General features: G+C 63.0%; 1 protein-coding gene across 7 annotated transcripts in view; it reads left to right on the top strand.

Annotated features, from left to right (window-relative positions):
• The window catches only part of CACNA2D2 (calcium voltage-gated channel auxiliary subunit alpha2delta 2), a 112,021-nt gene that overhangs the window by 54,676 nt on the left and 42,785 nt on the right, over window positions 1–14,560 (top strand). For all 7 annotated transcript variants that reach the window (XM_070391341.1, XM_070391338.1, XM_070391339.1 and 4 more), the window contains exon 3: window positions 123–239. In XM_070391341.1, coding sequence (XP_070247442.1) covers window positions 123–239 — 117 coding nt within the window. The remainder of the gene's footprint in view (window positions 1–122; window positions 240–14,560) is intronic.

Here is a 14,560-nt window from a genome sequence, read left to right as displayed (position 1 = left end):
GGGCCCCCCTCCCAGACCCCTGCGCTCTGTCTCCGTGACCAGAGCTGGGGGGGGCGGGCAGGGGCGGGGCGGGCATGGGACTGTGGGACCACCTGGCCTCACCCGGCTCTGCTTCCTTCCAGATCTACAGGGACAACCGGAATCTGTTCGCGGTGCAGGAGAACGAGCCTCAGAAGCTGGTGGAGAAGGTGGCCGGCGACATCGAGGGCCTGCTGGCCAGGAAGGTGCAGGCCCTGAAGGTAGGCGTGAGCGTCGGGAGGGCGGGCGGACCTGTCCTCGCCTCCAAAAACCTGCGGCCCTCCTGGCGCCCTGAATGCAGGCTGGCCGCCACGGGCAGGGCTGTGGCCGTGGGGACGTGGCAGCTGCGGCAGGCGCGAGGCGGTGTGATCTGGGGAAGTCTGCAGCAGGGTGACCTGGGGCCTGGGCGGCCCTGTGTGGGTGTGATGGTGGGGCCCAGGCTGAGTCCGCCTCTCCCTCCTCCTGGTTCTCCCTCCCTCTGCTGTGTCGTAAGTGTCGCTGGGTGAGCACCTGCCAGGATCGTGACCTGCCTGTGACTGGGGCTGGGCTGCTGGCTCTGATGGGGAGGGAGCGTGAAAGCCCCAGGAGAAAGCTGTGGCCACGTGACGCCAGGCGTCAGGGCCTCTGCTTGCCCACGGCTTTGACGGGGCCTCGGTCTCCCCTCTAGACTCAGAGCGGTCGGGTCGGGCCTCTGGGCTCCAAGCACAGCGGTTCTATGAGGTGAGAGCCGGCTGGGCCCCCCTGCCCCTGACCCGCTGTCCAGAGCTGGCCGAGCCCAGGGCAGCAGCTGGGAGGGGCTTCTGGAGCTGCAGGTCACACAGTAAATGAGGAAGGGGTCCAAGTGGCCCCCAGATCAGAGGCACAGCTGCAGCCGCCCCGGCCTGTTCAGAGACCAGTCCAATAAGGAGGAGGGATGTACAGCTCTGGCTGGTGTGCTCAGTGGTTAGAGCATTGGGCCTGAGCACAGAAGGGTCATGGGTTCAATTCCTGGTCAAGGGCACCCACATACCTGGTCTGAGCCACATGTAGGAAGCAGCCAATCTATGTGTCTCTCTCACATTGATGTTTCTCTCACTCTCCCTCCCTTCCACTCTCTCTAAAAAATCAATGGGAAAAATATCCTCGGGTGAGGAGTAACAACAAAACAGGGGAGGGGAGTAGTACTGACACCGAGACACTGGGCACGAACTTGGAAGCATTAAACCAGCAGTTCTCAACCTGTGGGTCTCGACCCCTTTGGCGGACGAACGACCCTTTCACAGGGGTCGCCTAAGACCATCCTGCATCTCAGATATTTACATTATGATTCATAACAGTAGCAACATTACAGTTATGAAGTAGCAACGAAAATAATTTTATGGTTGGGTCACAACATGAGGAGCTGTATTTAAAGGGCCAGAGGGTTGAGAACCGCTGCGCGATTAAACTAAGTGAGAGAAGCCAGTCTCGAAAGACCACCTGGCGTGCGATCCCCTTTCTGTGAAACGCCTGGAACAGGGAATCCGTGGACTCAGAGAGCTCATCAGTGGTTGCCTGGGGCTGGAGGGGCGGGGACAGGGGTGTCTGCTAGTGGGCCCAGGTTTCTTGTTGGGGTGATGGAAATGTTCTAAACTCAGTGTAGTCGTGGTCACAGCTCTCTGAATATGCTAGAAAACCACTTGTGTTGTTTGTGGGTGAATTGTATGGTCTGTGAATTACATATCAATAAAGCTCTTTAAACAAACACACTCAGTGAGCCAGCCCACGCAAGCCGTGCCCAGGCTCGGGCCAGGGTCCTGGCGGGGCCAAGTTCAGGGCTGCCACCCAGCCTGAACCCCACCACATCCCGCCCCAGGAGAAAGCCAGGACCCCTCCTCCCCCAGGAGCTGGGTCCCCTGCCTGCCCCTGTGTGACCTGGATCATGGACCAGGGGGAGCCCCCCACCCACTGCAGACCCACAGGCCCGGCCCCGAGAGGCAGGCCAGGGCTCAGTACCCTTTCCTCTCCCTCCGCAGCCCAGGCCGCGGCCTGTGCAAGTGGCACTAAATGCAGGTGATTCTCAGTGGGGACGGCGATAGGAAAAGACACTCAGTGGTGGGCTGAGTGTCACTGGTCCTCCTCACAGCAACCCCGTGAGGGACGCCCACTTCCCAGAGCGGACCCTGAAACTCGGGGGTGCCGTGCACCGGGTCAGGGTGTGGCAGAGCCAGGACTTGAACCCAGGTCACTAGGACCCTGAGGCAGGCCCTCCACTGCCCACATTCTCCCCGAGATGAGCAGGGAGCCCCCAGCCCTCCCTTCCCAGCCCTCTCCCGGCAGGCGACGTCCCCTGCAGCGCCCCCTGGCGGCTGCCCGTGTCCCAGAGGAAGGGGAGGGCCTCCCTCCTCCCTCCTGGGTCTTCCTTGTTCAAGATGCGCTTCGGCCTTAATGATGTTTGAATTTGCTTTTCCCCAAGGCCTGGCCCTTTTCGCCTTTCCCACGTTTGTTTGTGGCCCGAGTGCACACGGAGGGAGGGGTGTTGGGGGTCTGGGCCCCCGCAGCTCCCCCTCATTGTTCCTCTCTCCCTGGGCCCCATCCAGTCGTCCGTCCGTTGTCAATCCTCTTGCCCTGGTCTGGAATGTTAATGTGGGTCCTGCAGGACAGGAGGTCGTTGTCTCAGCTAATCAGGGACAATCAGCGTTGGTAACGAGCGGCTCCAAGCTGCACAGGTGGTTTATGGGCCACGAGTCGGGCGGGAGGCGGCGGTCAGGGCTTTGCCGCACGGGCAGCCGGCAGCCCCGGGTCTGGGAGACCTGCTGGGGCCTCGGCTTCGGAGACACGAGGGGTCCTCGCTAGGAACCCCTGCCTCCGGGAGATGGGGCCTTTGAGCCCGGGCCCGACTGTTGAGTCCCAGGAGGGGAGAGAGATGTCTGCCTCTTATAGCAGATTGGGAACAGAGTTGGACCCCACTAGAACTCTCCTCTCCTCCCAGCTGGGGCCTTGGCACCCAGCCCCTCTTTCAGGAAGGTCATCGCTTCATGGTTGTAGTCCTCCTCCATTCACTGATGGCCTACTGTGTGCAGGCCGGCGCTGGGGCGCCCTGGTGGAGCTCTCATTCCAGGCCCAGCCCTGGCCTTAGTTTTCCCCTCTGTAAAATGGGGACATGAGACCATCCCTGCCCCGTGCTTCTGGTCCCACAGCTCCAGGAGCCATCATTTCTAAAGGCCACGGTGAGAACAGTGTCCTGAAGGTTGTGCCGCCTTTGGCACCATCCCTGGCACCTCTGCTGCGTGGATGGGATCAGAGGAGAGGCCGTGAGAGAGGCACTGACTTGGATAAGGTGAGGAGTGACCCCAGTGCGGGGCATTCCAGGCTCCTGTGGAGGCCGAGGCCAAGGTCGTGCGGCCCGGTGGGCTTGGTTCGTGGAGAAGGGGACGCCCAGGGCCAGAGCAGGTCTGGGGGACATCGGTGGCCGTGAGAAGTCTGCTCTCGAGGGGGGCTTTCACCTCCAGCCTCAGACAAGCCAGGGGCGGTGGAGAGGACTGGAGACCTCGGCCTTAAGCTCTGCCCTTCCTCCCACGCCCACGTCCCACCTCAGCTCTGCCCGTCGCCCCAGGCCAGGACCTTCCTGAGGCTGTGGCTTTGTACCTTGGCCTCCACGCAGCGTTTGGGACCCGGCTGGAACGCTGGAGCCTCTGAGGAGCTTTTAAACCCAGATGCCCAGGCCCCAGCCCAACCCGCTACATCAGACTCTGCGGGGTGGGGCTGGGCCTCGGTATGTTTCACGCTCCGCAGATGGTTCTGTGTAGATTCAGAGCCTGGGGCGTTCCCCCGAAATGGCAGAATTAATTCCTCCCCGTGATTGCCGGCCTCCGTCGGCGTGCCTGCCACGTGCCCGGCCTGAGCTGAGCTGGAACATGCCAGATCGCCCCTCACCCTCCCTACCAGCCAAGAGCTACTCCTCTTATTCCCATTTTACATCTGAGGAAACTGGGCCCCAGACTGTTCAGCCATTGGCCCAGGTCTCCCAGCACAGCAGGCGTTAGAGCCAGGCAGCTGGGCTCCTGCCCCCGCCCACTCCCCTCCCCCCTTCTCTGCCCTCCTCGGTGCTGCCACCAGTGGCCACATGGCATTTGCTGTCCCCAGGGAGGTGGGGTTCTGGTCTCTCCTGTGATGACCCAGTGACCTTGGGCCCGTCCCTGCCCCCGCAGTTCCTTCCTTGGTCTCACAGCTCCAGGAACCATCAATGGAGACAAGACACTGAGCTCCCCCTCCCTGCGCACCCCCACAAGGCCCCGGTGGACGGGACACGGGGTGCTGCTGCGGCCCTGGTACTGGGGGCGCCAGTGGGCAGTGTTCCCACCGTCAGCGGCCTCTCTGGGGAGCGAGCATCATTTAAAGAGTAAAATTAAAAACCCTTCCGCACGCAGCGCCCTGCTTTTGCCGCTAATGGCCACTTAACCCAATTAAACGGATGCTCTGTTGGCAGCGTGACCGGGTCTGTTCAGGAACTGGCTCTGGGCTGGGTGCTCAGAGGAGCGGGAGTGAGCCAGGGGCCAAGGCTCGGGGGGCGGGCAGTGCCTGTCAGGAGGGGGACGTCTGCCCGCCCCCCACCCCCTCGCTGCTCTCTCTCAGGCTTCGCCTCCCAGGTGTCTCAGTGTTGGTATCGCTGGCATTGGAGCAGGTACGTCCGTGTGCGGCTGCTCGGTGCCGTGTAGGACGTAGGCAGCACCCCACTGGGTGCCAGCAGTGTGCCACGCCCCCGGGTGTAACAGCCAAAAACGTCTCCAGATGTGGCCAGATGTCCCTGCGGGCGATGGCCCCTGGCTGAGAACCACTGGTCTAATGGACGGTGAGGGGCTGACGGGCTGGGGCGGCCCCAGCGGGAGGACGGTCCCTTCAGTCCCAGGGGCAATGGTGAGCTCAGGGCTGCCTGGAGGCGGCGGCAAAGATTTGGGGGGAAAGCTAGGCATTGAGGCAGCTGGCGGCCACCGATGCCTTCGTGATGGGGGTTGGACAAGCAGATCAGGAGGACAAGAGCCATGGTGTCACCCAGCAGGAGCCTCTTAAACGTTACGGTTACACGGTTACACCGAGGCTGCGGCCCTGCGTTCTCGCTCTGAGAGGTACAGCGACGGTGGACAGACGGGCGCCAGCTGCCTCTGCCCACCCGCCTCCGGGCAATTAAAAGGTGTCTCTGTGGGGCTGGCAGTGGCTGCTGCCGCCCTCCATTCTGAACATTGAGAGATCTTGACCTTCCACTTTCCCGCTCGAGACAGGAGGCGCGCACGTGGGGCCAATTAGGCGCTTGTGTGGGCTCGAGGGCCGGCAGCCTGCTCTCCCTGATTGCGGCGTTTCGGCTAATTGTCTCCCCTCACCCAAACAGTGCTGCTCCTGGCGAGGTGCCACTGCCAGGGACGGGGAGGGGGAGTGGGAATTAGTGAGGGGGCCCTGTGAGTGCCTGTGGTGGGGAGCCCTGGGGACCACCCCGCAAGGAGAGGCCAGCAAGTGAGCAAGGAGGGACTTGGGGGGGGGGGTGAGCGCTCAGGAGAGACCCCAGCATGAGGTGCTAGAGCGACCCCCCAGATCGGGGTCGGGGGAGCTAGCTCCTTGGAGGAGGTGGCCGCATGCGTGCAGAAGGGAGGGGAACTGCCGTCCACTCCCCACACACCCGAGGGTCCTGGGCGTCGTGTGAGCTGTAGGCAGACATGCTGCTCCCAGCCACTGGGGACTGAGTGTGGGACCGCCTCCCAGGAGACAAGAGCCCAGGGACCCCTGGAAGGCCTCTAGGCTGTGCTGGCAGGGCAGGGAGCTGGGTCCTGGGAAGGAAGAGGGAGGCAGGGCAGGTGGGTGTGTTGTGTTTAGGGGCGTGGTGTGTGGGGGCCCAGGTGTGGGGGCCCAGGTGTGTGGGCGTGGTTAGTGGGGGGCCCAGGTGTGTGGGCGTGGTTGGTGGGGGCCCAGGTGTGTGGGCGTGGTTGGGGGGGGCCCAGGTGTGTGGGCGTGGTTGGTGGGGGTCCAGGTGTGTGGGCGTGGCTAGGACGCGGGGTGTGGTGTGAAGTGTGGCTAGGGCAGGGGGTGGGCCGAAAGATCCTCAGAAGAAACACGTGATCCCCTCCTCCTCCCCCACCTGCCTGAGCTAGTGGTGCTCAGCGGGGCCTGGCTCTGTCTAGGGGCCTGGGGAAAGGGGGGCCTGGCTGTCTGGGGGCCTGGGGAAAGGCGGGGCTGTGAGTCGGGGCTGGGTCTCTCCTGGCTCCTCCTCGCAGGTGCGGGGCCGCAGGAGGGGTCAGAGGCGCTGTGGTGGCTCCTGAGCTCCCACCGGCCAAAGGAAGGTCTAGGGCAGTGATTCCCAAAGTGGGCGCTACCGCCCCCTGGTGGGCGCTGCAGCGATCCAGGGGGGCGGTGATGGCCACAGGTGCATTTGTTTTAACTTTTTTTGTATTACCTTTCTATTCTGAGTTCAATAAATAGTTTCATAATTTCAAACTTCAATGTTTCTAATTTACACCTTTCTTTACTATATTTTACGAAAAAGGTAGAAACATTAATACATATATCTTTCTGTTTAATTGCTATTAAAATTTAAAAAAAATTAATTTCCAGGGGGCACTGAGTAATATTTTTTCTGGAAAGGGGGCGGTAGGCCAAATAAGTTTGGGAACCCCTGGTCTAGGGGCCTAGGGGCCAATGTCCGTGAGGCCCACAAAGCCTGGGGGGGTTCAGCCCCCCCACCCCCCACCCTGCTGAGTTCTCCCCAGTGGCTGAAGGTCAGGGGAAGGGTCAGGGGGAAGCTCAGCACCCTGCTTGCCCTGACAGCATCGCCCGCCTCGTGGGGGACGGGCACCGGGCTGAAGTGCCCCAGGCCCAGGCCTCACCCCCAGAACGGCCTCTGAGCCTGCTGCCCGTGGTTCTGCTCAGGATGCCAGGTGCCTGCCCTGGCAGTGCCCTCAGTCCCAGCAAACCTCTCCACCGCCCGCCTGCCCTCGTGTGGAGCCAGTCTGCACGCGCTGGGAGGCACAGTCTCACTTGGACGAGGCCGCCCAGCCCCTCCCAGATCGCCCAGGAATCTGGAGGAAGCAGAGCCTGCCGGCTGGGACAGAAGCCAGGGTTGCGTCTGCCAGGAGAGGGCAGCGCACCCGTGAGGCCCCAGGGCAGGACCTCGGGAAGCCACTGGGGACCCTGAAGAGGGTGGCGGGTCAAAGGGGGCGACAGAGGCAGCTGGGAGCCATGGGCCTGCGCTGCCCGCCGCGGGAGGGGGAATCTAGGACATGGGCGAGGGGATCAGCCCAATGGAGACGTGAACGCTGAGCCCGGAGGAGGCGGAGGAGACGCTGGACTCCACTCCCCAGAGAAGCGGGCACCGAGGGAGGCTGTCTCCTTCCTGGGGGTCCTCCCAGCAGTGGGGGCAGGTGCTGGGAGGCCGAGGAAAAGGGCCTGCAGGTGCCACAGGGACAGACCAGCCTAATTTAGGATCAGAGAAGTGAGAAATTTAATTGAATCTTAATAGTGTCTGGCCCTTTGTTCTGAAATCCTCGCGCGTGAGGGCTGGGGGAGGGGGGTGTACCTAAGGTAGGGCCAGCAGGTGGCCTGGCTAGTCCTGTCCTCCAGGACCCCAGACGTCAAGGAGACAGGCTGGGCAGCCATGGGGTCCCACTGCGCAGAGCAGGTGACACGGGAGGGGCAAGTCCAAGGAGCCGGCCTGGAGGAGGTGGTAGAGCTAGCCTGGGAAGGTGGGGGGAATTTCCGAAGGTGGCGAAGGGAGAGAAGGAAGGCACCAAGCCTGAGCCTAGAGCGAGGGTGAGCGGAAGTGACTCGAATGCTGTGGGCTGTGGAGGGGCCCCCGGCAGGTGCCGCCTGTAGGTCCCTGTGTCCCCTGCGTGGGAGAGGGATGCAGAGGGGACAGAGGCCAGGGGCAGGGCTCACCACCTGCGTCCTGGGGAGGCAGCTGCACATCCCCGTGCAGGCAGCCCGGGGGCAGCCAGTCACCCTTCTCACCCCATTTCTGTGGCTTAGAATACACAGCAAGCAAGGCCTCCACTGTTGCTACGGCGCTCGGGGAGCAGCGAGCCCCCGGGGCCGGTGGGAGGGCACAGGGCATGCACCTAGCCTTGGGCAGGGCGCAGGGCGATGGGAAGAGCCCACAGCTGAGGGCCGGCCAGCCCCGGGCGCGGCGCTCACCCAGACGGCCCCGAGTTTCCTGGAGGAGTGGGCCTGGCTCATCGCGGGTACCAGGGGCCACAGGGGCCTGTCCTGCCCTCAGACCGTCTCCTGGCGCCGAGCACCTGGCATGTAAGCCCTGTACCAGGTGAGCAGGTGCAGGGAGCGGGCACAGATCGGGGGGGCCCTGCCGCTGGGGAGTGCAGTCCGCTCAAGGCGATGGGGATGGGACCCACGCCACATGTGGAGCCAGGGTGGGAGCCGGGGATAGTGACCAGGCCTGGGGGGGGAGGGGGTGCGGTGCTTGAGATCTATCCAGGGAGAGGAGAGTGAGCGAGGGAGAGGGCCCAAGGAGTGTCAGCCTGCGTGCCAGCCTGCGGGCCTGCGTGTCTGCCTGCACATGCATGTCAGCCTGTGTGTCAGCCTGTACATGTGTGTCAGCCTGCGTGTCAGCCTGTGTGCCTGCGTGTCTGCCTGTACATGTGTGTCATCCTGCGTGTCTGCCTGTGTGCCTGCGTGTCTGCCTGTACACATGTGTCAGCCTGCGTGTCAGCCTGTGTGCCTGTGTATCTGCCTGCACATGCATGTCAGCCTGTGTGCCTGTGTGTCAGCCTGCACATGCATGTGGTGATGGAGGGGCTTGCCTGCTGGCCTGGCTCTGCCGACGCTGTTCCTTGGAGTCTGAGATCTCGCCTCTGACCACAGTCCTCCCGGTCATGACCTTGTGCTGCCCCCAAAGAACCTCTGGCCATGCATGAGTCGCCTCCGAGAGGAGCACCGTGGCACAGGGTGCCCAGGACCAGGCTCAGAGGAAGAAGATGCCAAGAACTGGGGGCTCACCCACTGCTATGCCGCACCCTCGCTCTGCCCTGGGCCTCAGGTTCCCTTCCTGTGCAGTAGGGACAAGCGTAGCCTCACAGATCTGTCATCAGAGCTTAGCCCAGGCCTGGGAGACCCCCACTCAGGACGGGATGCTGGTGGGGTATCACCGGGGACGGGCCCCGTGGACGAGATGAGCCCCCAAGCCCCACCTGGCGAGTGGGCCAACCCGGGGCTCCTAGGACCTCACGCCAGCCCGCCCCCCTCTGGAGGCCTTGCCGGGGTCCGTGCCCAGCTCCCACCTCTGCGGGCCCCGCTGTCCGGGCCGGGGCGCTTCCTGCCTCTGGCACAGGCGGCGGGCGTGTTGGGAGGCTGGTCACGCCGCGGGCCCTTTGTGCAGCCTTCCTGTGTTTGCCCACTCTCCGCCCGGGCGAATGGGAACCGCAGCGTGTTTGCTGTGTCAACACCAGCTGGAGCCCAGTTATCGAGATAGCGGAGGTGTCAGGCCCCCGCCGCCAGCCGCCGGGTCGGGCAGCTCCAGCCTGTGACCCACCCGTCCACCCACAGGACTGCCAGGCCGGGCTGGGCAGCTGTCTGGAACCAGCCAGGGCAGCCCCCGGCAGGGAGCTGGGTCAGGAGGGTCCACAGTCTCCACTCGGCCCAGCTCGGGAACTTCCGGGCAGAAGCGGCCTTCAGGCCTTTGAAGGCTAAGCTTGGGGCTCCCCCCACCCCCTATGCAGAACCCCTTTGACTCCCGGTCCCAGCCCTGGCCGCCCCCCCCGCCCCCGGCTCCCAGTGTTCGCGGTCATCAAGTCCAGCAGTCCCAGGAGAGGAGCCCGAGTGGTCGGGCAGATGGCCAGGCGGGCAGCAGATGGGGTCAGGGCAGTGGACAGCACTCCAGGGGGACTCACGGGGCCTGAGCCGGCAAGCTGACATCGGGTGTGAGCTGTGCAGGCAGGGGCTGGGGGCGGGGGGCGGGCGGAGCCACAGCCCTCGGAGGGACACAGGTAGCTTTTGCTGGTGGCTGGTGGCTGGTGGCTGGTGGCTGGGTTGAGGGGTGGCTTCACAGACAGATGGGAACAGAGCCAAGCCTGGAGGGAACCCAGGGCCCCACCTTTAGCCAAGGCTGTCCCACCGCTTAGGGACCAGAGCAGTCGTCCGCGTGGCGGGGCCTCTAATCCTGTTTACTCTGGAATGAGACTCCCACCCACTTCATTGGTAGGTTTTCCAGAAATGAGCCTGTGGGGGTGGCTCACCCAGGAGGCAGAGGCCTGGGGCAGGGACCAGGCAACTGGGTCAAGGGACAGAAGGCCAGCTGTGGCTGGTGTTGCTTAGTGGTTAGAGTATTGGCCTGCACACCGAGAGGTCAGGGCACGTGCCTGGGTTGTAGGCTCAATCCCTGCCCTCCCATCTCCCCCTTCCCACCCCCCAGCGCCCACCCCCAGTCAGGCTTGCTCTCTCTCTCTTTCTCTTTCTACCCCCGCCTCCCTCCCGTCCACTCTAAAAATCAGCGGGGAAAAAATCCTCGGGGGAGGATTAACAAGAAAATTAAAATTAAAGCAGAGGCGAAGGCCAGGTGTGGTCTCAGCTCAGCACTGAGACATGAGCGCGGCCTCGCCTGGCGATGTCCTTTCTCCGAGTCTGTTTGTCTGTAAAGTGGGGCCGTGAGCATCCGCCTGGCGGGAGTGCCGGGTTGCCGAGAGGTCGTCCTCGCTGAGACTCGGCCGCTCGTAGACACGCATGTGCCGGGGTTATCGCTGTTGCGAGGCGGGGGCTTGGGAGGGTCCCTGGCACGGACCTCACTTTGGGGTTTCATGGAACGGACCCCAGGGACCGGGAAGCGCGGAGGCTGAGGCTGGAGGGAAGGAATGTGCCTCCCAGAAGGAGCGTGGCCTTTTCCCAGCACCATGTGCACGCCTCGGCTTCCTCCATCAAATATTCTCCTGCTAATCTCATCTCCCTGTGTGACTGCCATGCAATTAGCTCATTTTGCAAAATACTGCATCTGTCATATTCCCCCTCGATTTTTCCTTTTCCCAGGAAAGGGTAGGAGGGGTGGAGTGGAGGGAGATTTCTGGGCATGAGACCACCTCAGGGGTCTGCTCTGGCCCCACCCCGGGCACACGAGGCCTCCCCCATGACCGACACATGCACACATCCCAGCCCAGGGTCTCCTGAGCAGGGGGCGGTCGGGGGGCAGGGCCTGAGGGTGGCAGGAGGAGAGATGGTGCCGACCTGCCCCAGCCCTGCCCCGGGAGTACCTCTGCCCACCTGCACATACCCCGGGACTTAGGCCAAAGCTGGGCTCAGACTAGTGAGCCGGTCAGTGGCATTGCCCCTGGGGCGCATGCGCATGGTCGGCAGGCTGGGGTGAGCAGGCAGGGTGCGGGTGGCCTCTGCTCGGCCCAGGTGGCCGTGCATGATGGGCCGAGCCTATAGCCAGGTGTGCAGCGAACAGCTGGACAGTGGGAACCCCAACGGCCTTCACTGTATCTGCCAATGGATAGGTCTCATAGTGGGTGGGCTGCCCTCCCACCACCCACCTCACACAGGGCCTGGTCCAGCAGTAAAGGGGACAGTGGACTGTGGACAGGGCACATGTGGAGCCCCCCAATGGGTCACATGTGGCCCTGGCCTTGACCCTGACCAAGCACGACAGCTGTAGCCACAGGGCCCCAGGCCTCCTCCTCCTCCCTGGGAGCAGGAGGTGGGGCCGGGCAGAGGGAGCAGCTGAGGGAGCCACACTGCTGAGCACCCCGCTCCCCTCCCACCCATTGCCCGGTTGGGAAAGTAGAGGCTGCCAGGCCCCATCTGCACAGAGAGCCGTCAGAGGCTCAAACCTGCAGCCATGGCCCCTGGAGCTGGAGGGATGGGCTCAGAGCCTTCAGCAGTGCGCCCTTCTTTCCCGGCCCCCCTCACGGCCTCCCTGTCTCCCCGCCTTTTCTTGCTTCACCTCCCTTGAGACGTGAATTCTCTGACTTTGAATTAAAAACGCTCTCCTTCCTCCCTCTGAGGTCTGCTTCCCGGTGACTTTCCTCTTAGAAGGAGGGGGAGGAGGAGGGGCCAGCGGGCAGGAGTGGAGGTCAGGCCTTCCTGGTCTCCTTGGGGGCCCAGAGGAAGCGGGGCCTGGCTGCCCCCTGCACCGTCACCTCCTGGCTTCCTGGCTCTGCTGGGGGGGGGGGGGGGGGGGGGGACACCATCTCTGAGGGCCCCGCCCTGGCTGTCACCACCAGCTTTGAGGAACAGCGCCAGCTCTCTGCGCGCGGGGTCTCCCTGTCCCACAGAACCACTCACAGGGGCCACAGCACGTGCCCCTCGCCTGGTAGGAAGGCCCGGTGTTCCTGGGAGGGGGCTGTCAGCTGCCACAGCCTCGGGGTCACCTGCAGCCACCCGTCTCAGGGTGGGGAGGTGTCCCTCAGGGTCACTTATCAGGGGAGATGCAGCCCAGGCTGTGTCATGGGCCTCAAGGTCACCTCTGGGTCACAGTGCCTCTCACATGTAAAGGGTGTCCCAAAATTCACGCAAGATTTGAATTTTGCGTGAGCATTAACAACAGCAACAGCAAAAAATAAAAGCCTAATTTTACTTGGTTTATTGAATCCGATTCTAATATCTGTTGCCCTTTGATGTCAATCCCTTCAATTTGATAAGCATGACCAAGTACCAATGATGGCCCAGGAGCAGGGACAATGAAGACGAATGAAGACCACGGCTTTGCGTCTGTGCCAGCAAAGCCGTGGAGGCCATTTACCCGATGTGCTATTCCATACATAACCCTATACTGGATACTTTATGAATCAATAAAAAATTTACAATTTTTAATTATAAACCTGTGTTTTCTATCAAAATTACTTCTTGTGTGAATTTTGGGACACCCTTTAGCATTCCGAGCTCGGCTCAGGGACACCAGGTCAGGTGCTGGCTCCTGAGGTCCAGTCCCAGGGACACCCCGCCTCCTGCAGCCCAGAGTCGGAATTGCAGACCGAGGGGCGGCTTTAGGGGAAGAGCCAGCGTGGCAGGGTTCCCTCATTTCATTGAGCCTCAGTTTACCACCAAGAAGGGCACCGTGATTCCCAGGCTGCTGACCACACCAGTCGTCAGGAAGGTGGGAGCGCTGACTCCCCGATGGGAGCTCCTCCGAGGACCCTCTGCTGGGGGCATGAGGGCGCCCCATGGCACACACAGCAGCAGGGCGGACGGCTGCCTTCCCTCTTCCTCCGCCGCCACCCGTCACTTACCCAGTCTCTTCATTTCTAAGTAAAGTGATTTGTTAATTTGAGTGACTGATCGCCACTCGGCCGAGCCTCTCGCAGGGCCCGGAACAGCTTGTGGGCTCCGGGAGCCCCACGCCGCAGCCTGGCGCTGACTGGAAGGGGTTGTTTTCGATTTAAATGTGAATTGAATGAGGAGAAAAATGTTTCTCTTGGCAATTCCATAGGAGCTCGCTCTTCTGACAGATGTTGGCGTTTATTACCCCATCGGGCCGGCGTTGCGTGGAGCAGAATTGCTAATTATTTCCGAGGCCCGGCCGCAGCGAGGAGGGGAGGGTGGTGGCGGCGCGGCTTCGGGCAGCATCTGCCGACAGAAGGGCGCGGGGACCAGGGGCCAGCCCGCTGCACCCCCCTCCCCGGGTCGGGGGCATTTGGGTTTCGCTGGGTGGAGTGGCCTGGCGGGGGCAGGGGGCCTGCTCTTGCTTGCACAGCCTTGACCTTGAGTGAGGACTCTGGAAGGTCACCTGGGGTCTTGGGCGCTGGCCATGGCCTGTGAGTGGCGGCAGGATAAAGGCTCCACAGGGCGGTGTCCTGGCTGGGTGAGGACCAGCCCCAGGCGGGGGCGCGCTGGCTCGGGCCCGTGGCTGCGTGGCTTCCTAACCGTGGGCTTTGTGGGCGAGTGGGGGGTTGACGTGACCTTGTGCTGTGTTTGTGGGTCTACCTGGCGTGACTGGCCGTGTCTACAGTGAGAACTGCTCGGGCCTTCGGGGTACGGCTCTGATTCCAGTCTGTCCTGGGCCTCAGAAGGGGGGGCAAGGCTTTCCAGTGCGCACACCGCCTCGGTGTGGGTCCCCCAAGTTTTGAAGGGCACCGTGGAGAATGGACTGTGGAGTGGGTTCCCTGGTGGGCGTGTGGCCCTGGCAGCCAGACCCCTGTCCTTCGGCCCATCCGGCTCAGGGCCTTCGAGGTGCCTCCGAGCCCCGGCAGGGAGCCCAGCATCCCTTGAGGACGGGGCGAAGGCCTCCGACCCACACAGCCCAGGCCCGACTCCAGGTCACTGACGCTGAGGGACAATTCCTCCTGCAGGGTCCTCTGAGACCCAGCCCCACCGCTGTCCCCTCCTCACCCCGCCTCTCTTTCCTGAGCCAAGACAAGTGGCCAGATACCCCGACCGTCCCAGTCCCGGCCGGCTCAGGATGCAGCTCCTCACTCCCCCATTCTCGGTGTCCCCGCCCTTACGCTTCTCCACCCCCACCAGCTCCGAGCCAACCAAAGCTCAGCTCCCTCGTTTAACACAACGGCGGTGGCAGCATCTGGGCAGGATTTTATGACCCTCAGCAGCACCGATCCCCGGGGTCCGGCTCTAGGATCCAGGCTGAGACCAGCAGAGCGTGGGCAAG

Source organism: Myotis yumanensis, unplaced genomic scaffold (assembly GCF_028538775.1).
Source record: "Myotis yumanensis isolate MYYU_CA2020_CCGP unplaced genomic scaffold, mMyoYum1.0.hap1 SCAF_14, whole genome shotgun sequence".
Lineage (NCBI taxonomy): Eukaryota > Metazoa > Chordata > Mammalia > Chiroptera > Vespertilionidae > Myotis > Myotis yumanensis.
The sequence above is the reverse complement of the archived record's forward strand: the minus strand, read 5'-3'. Positions and strand labels throughout refer to the sequence as shown.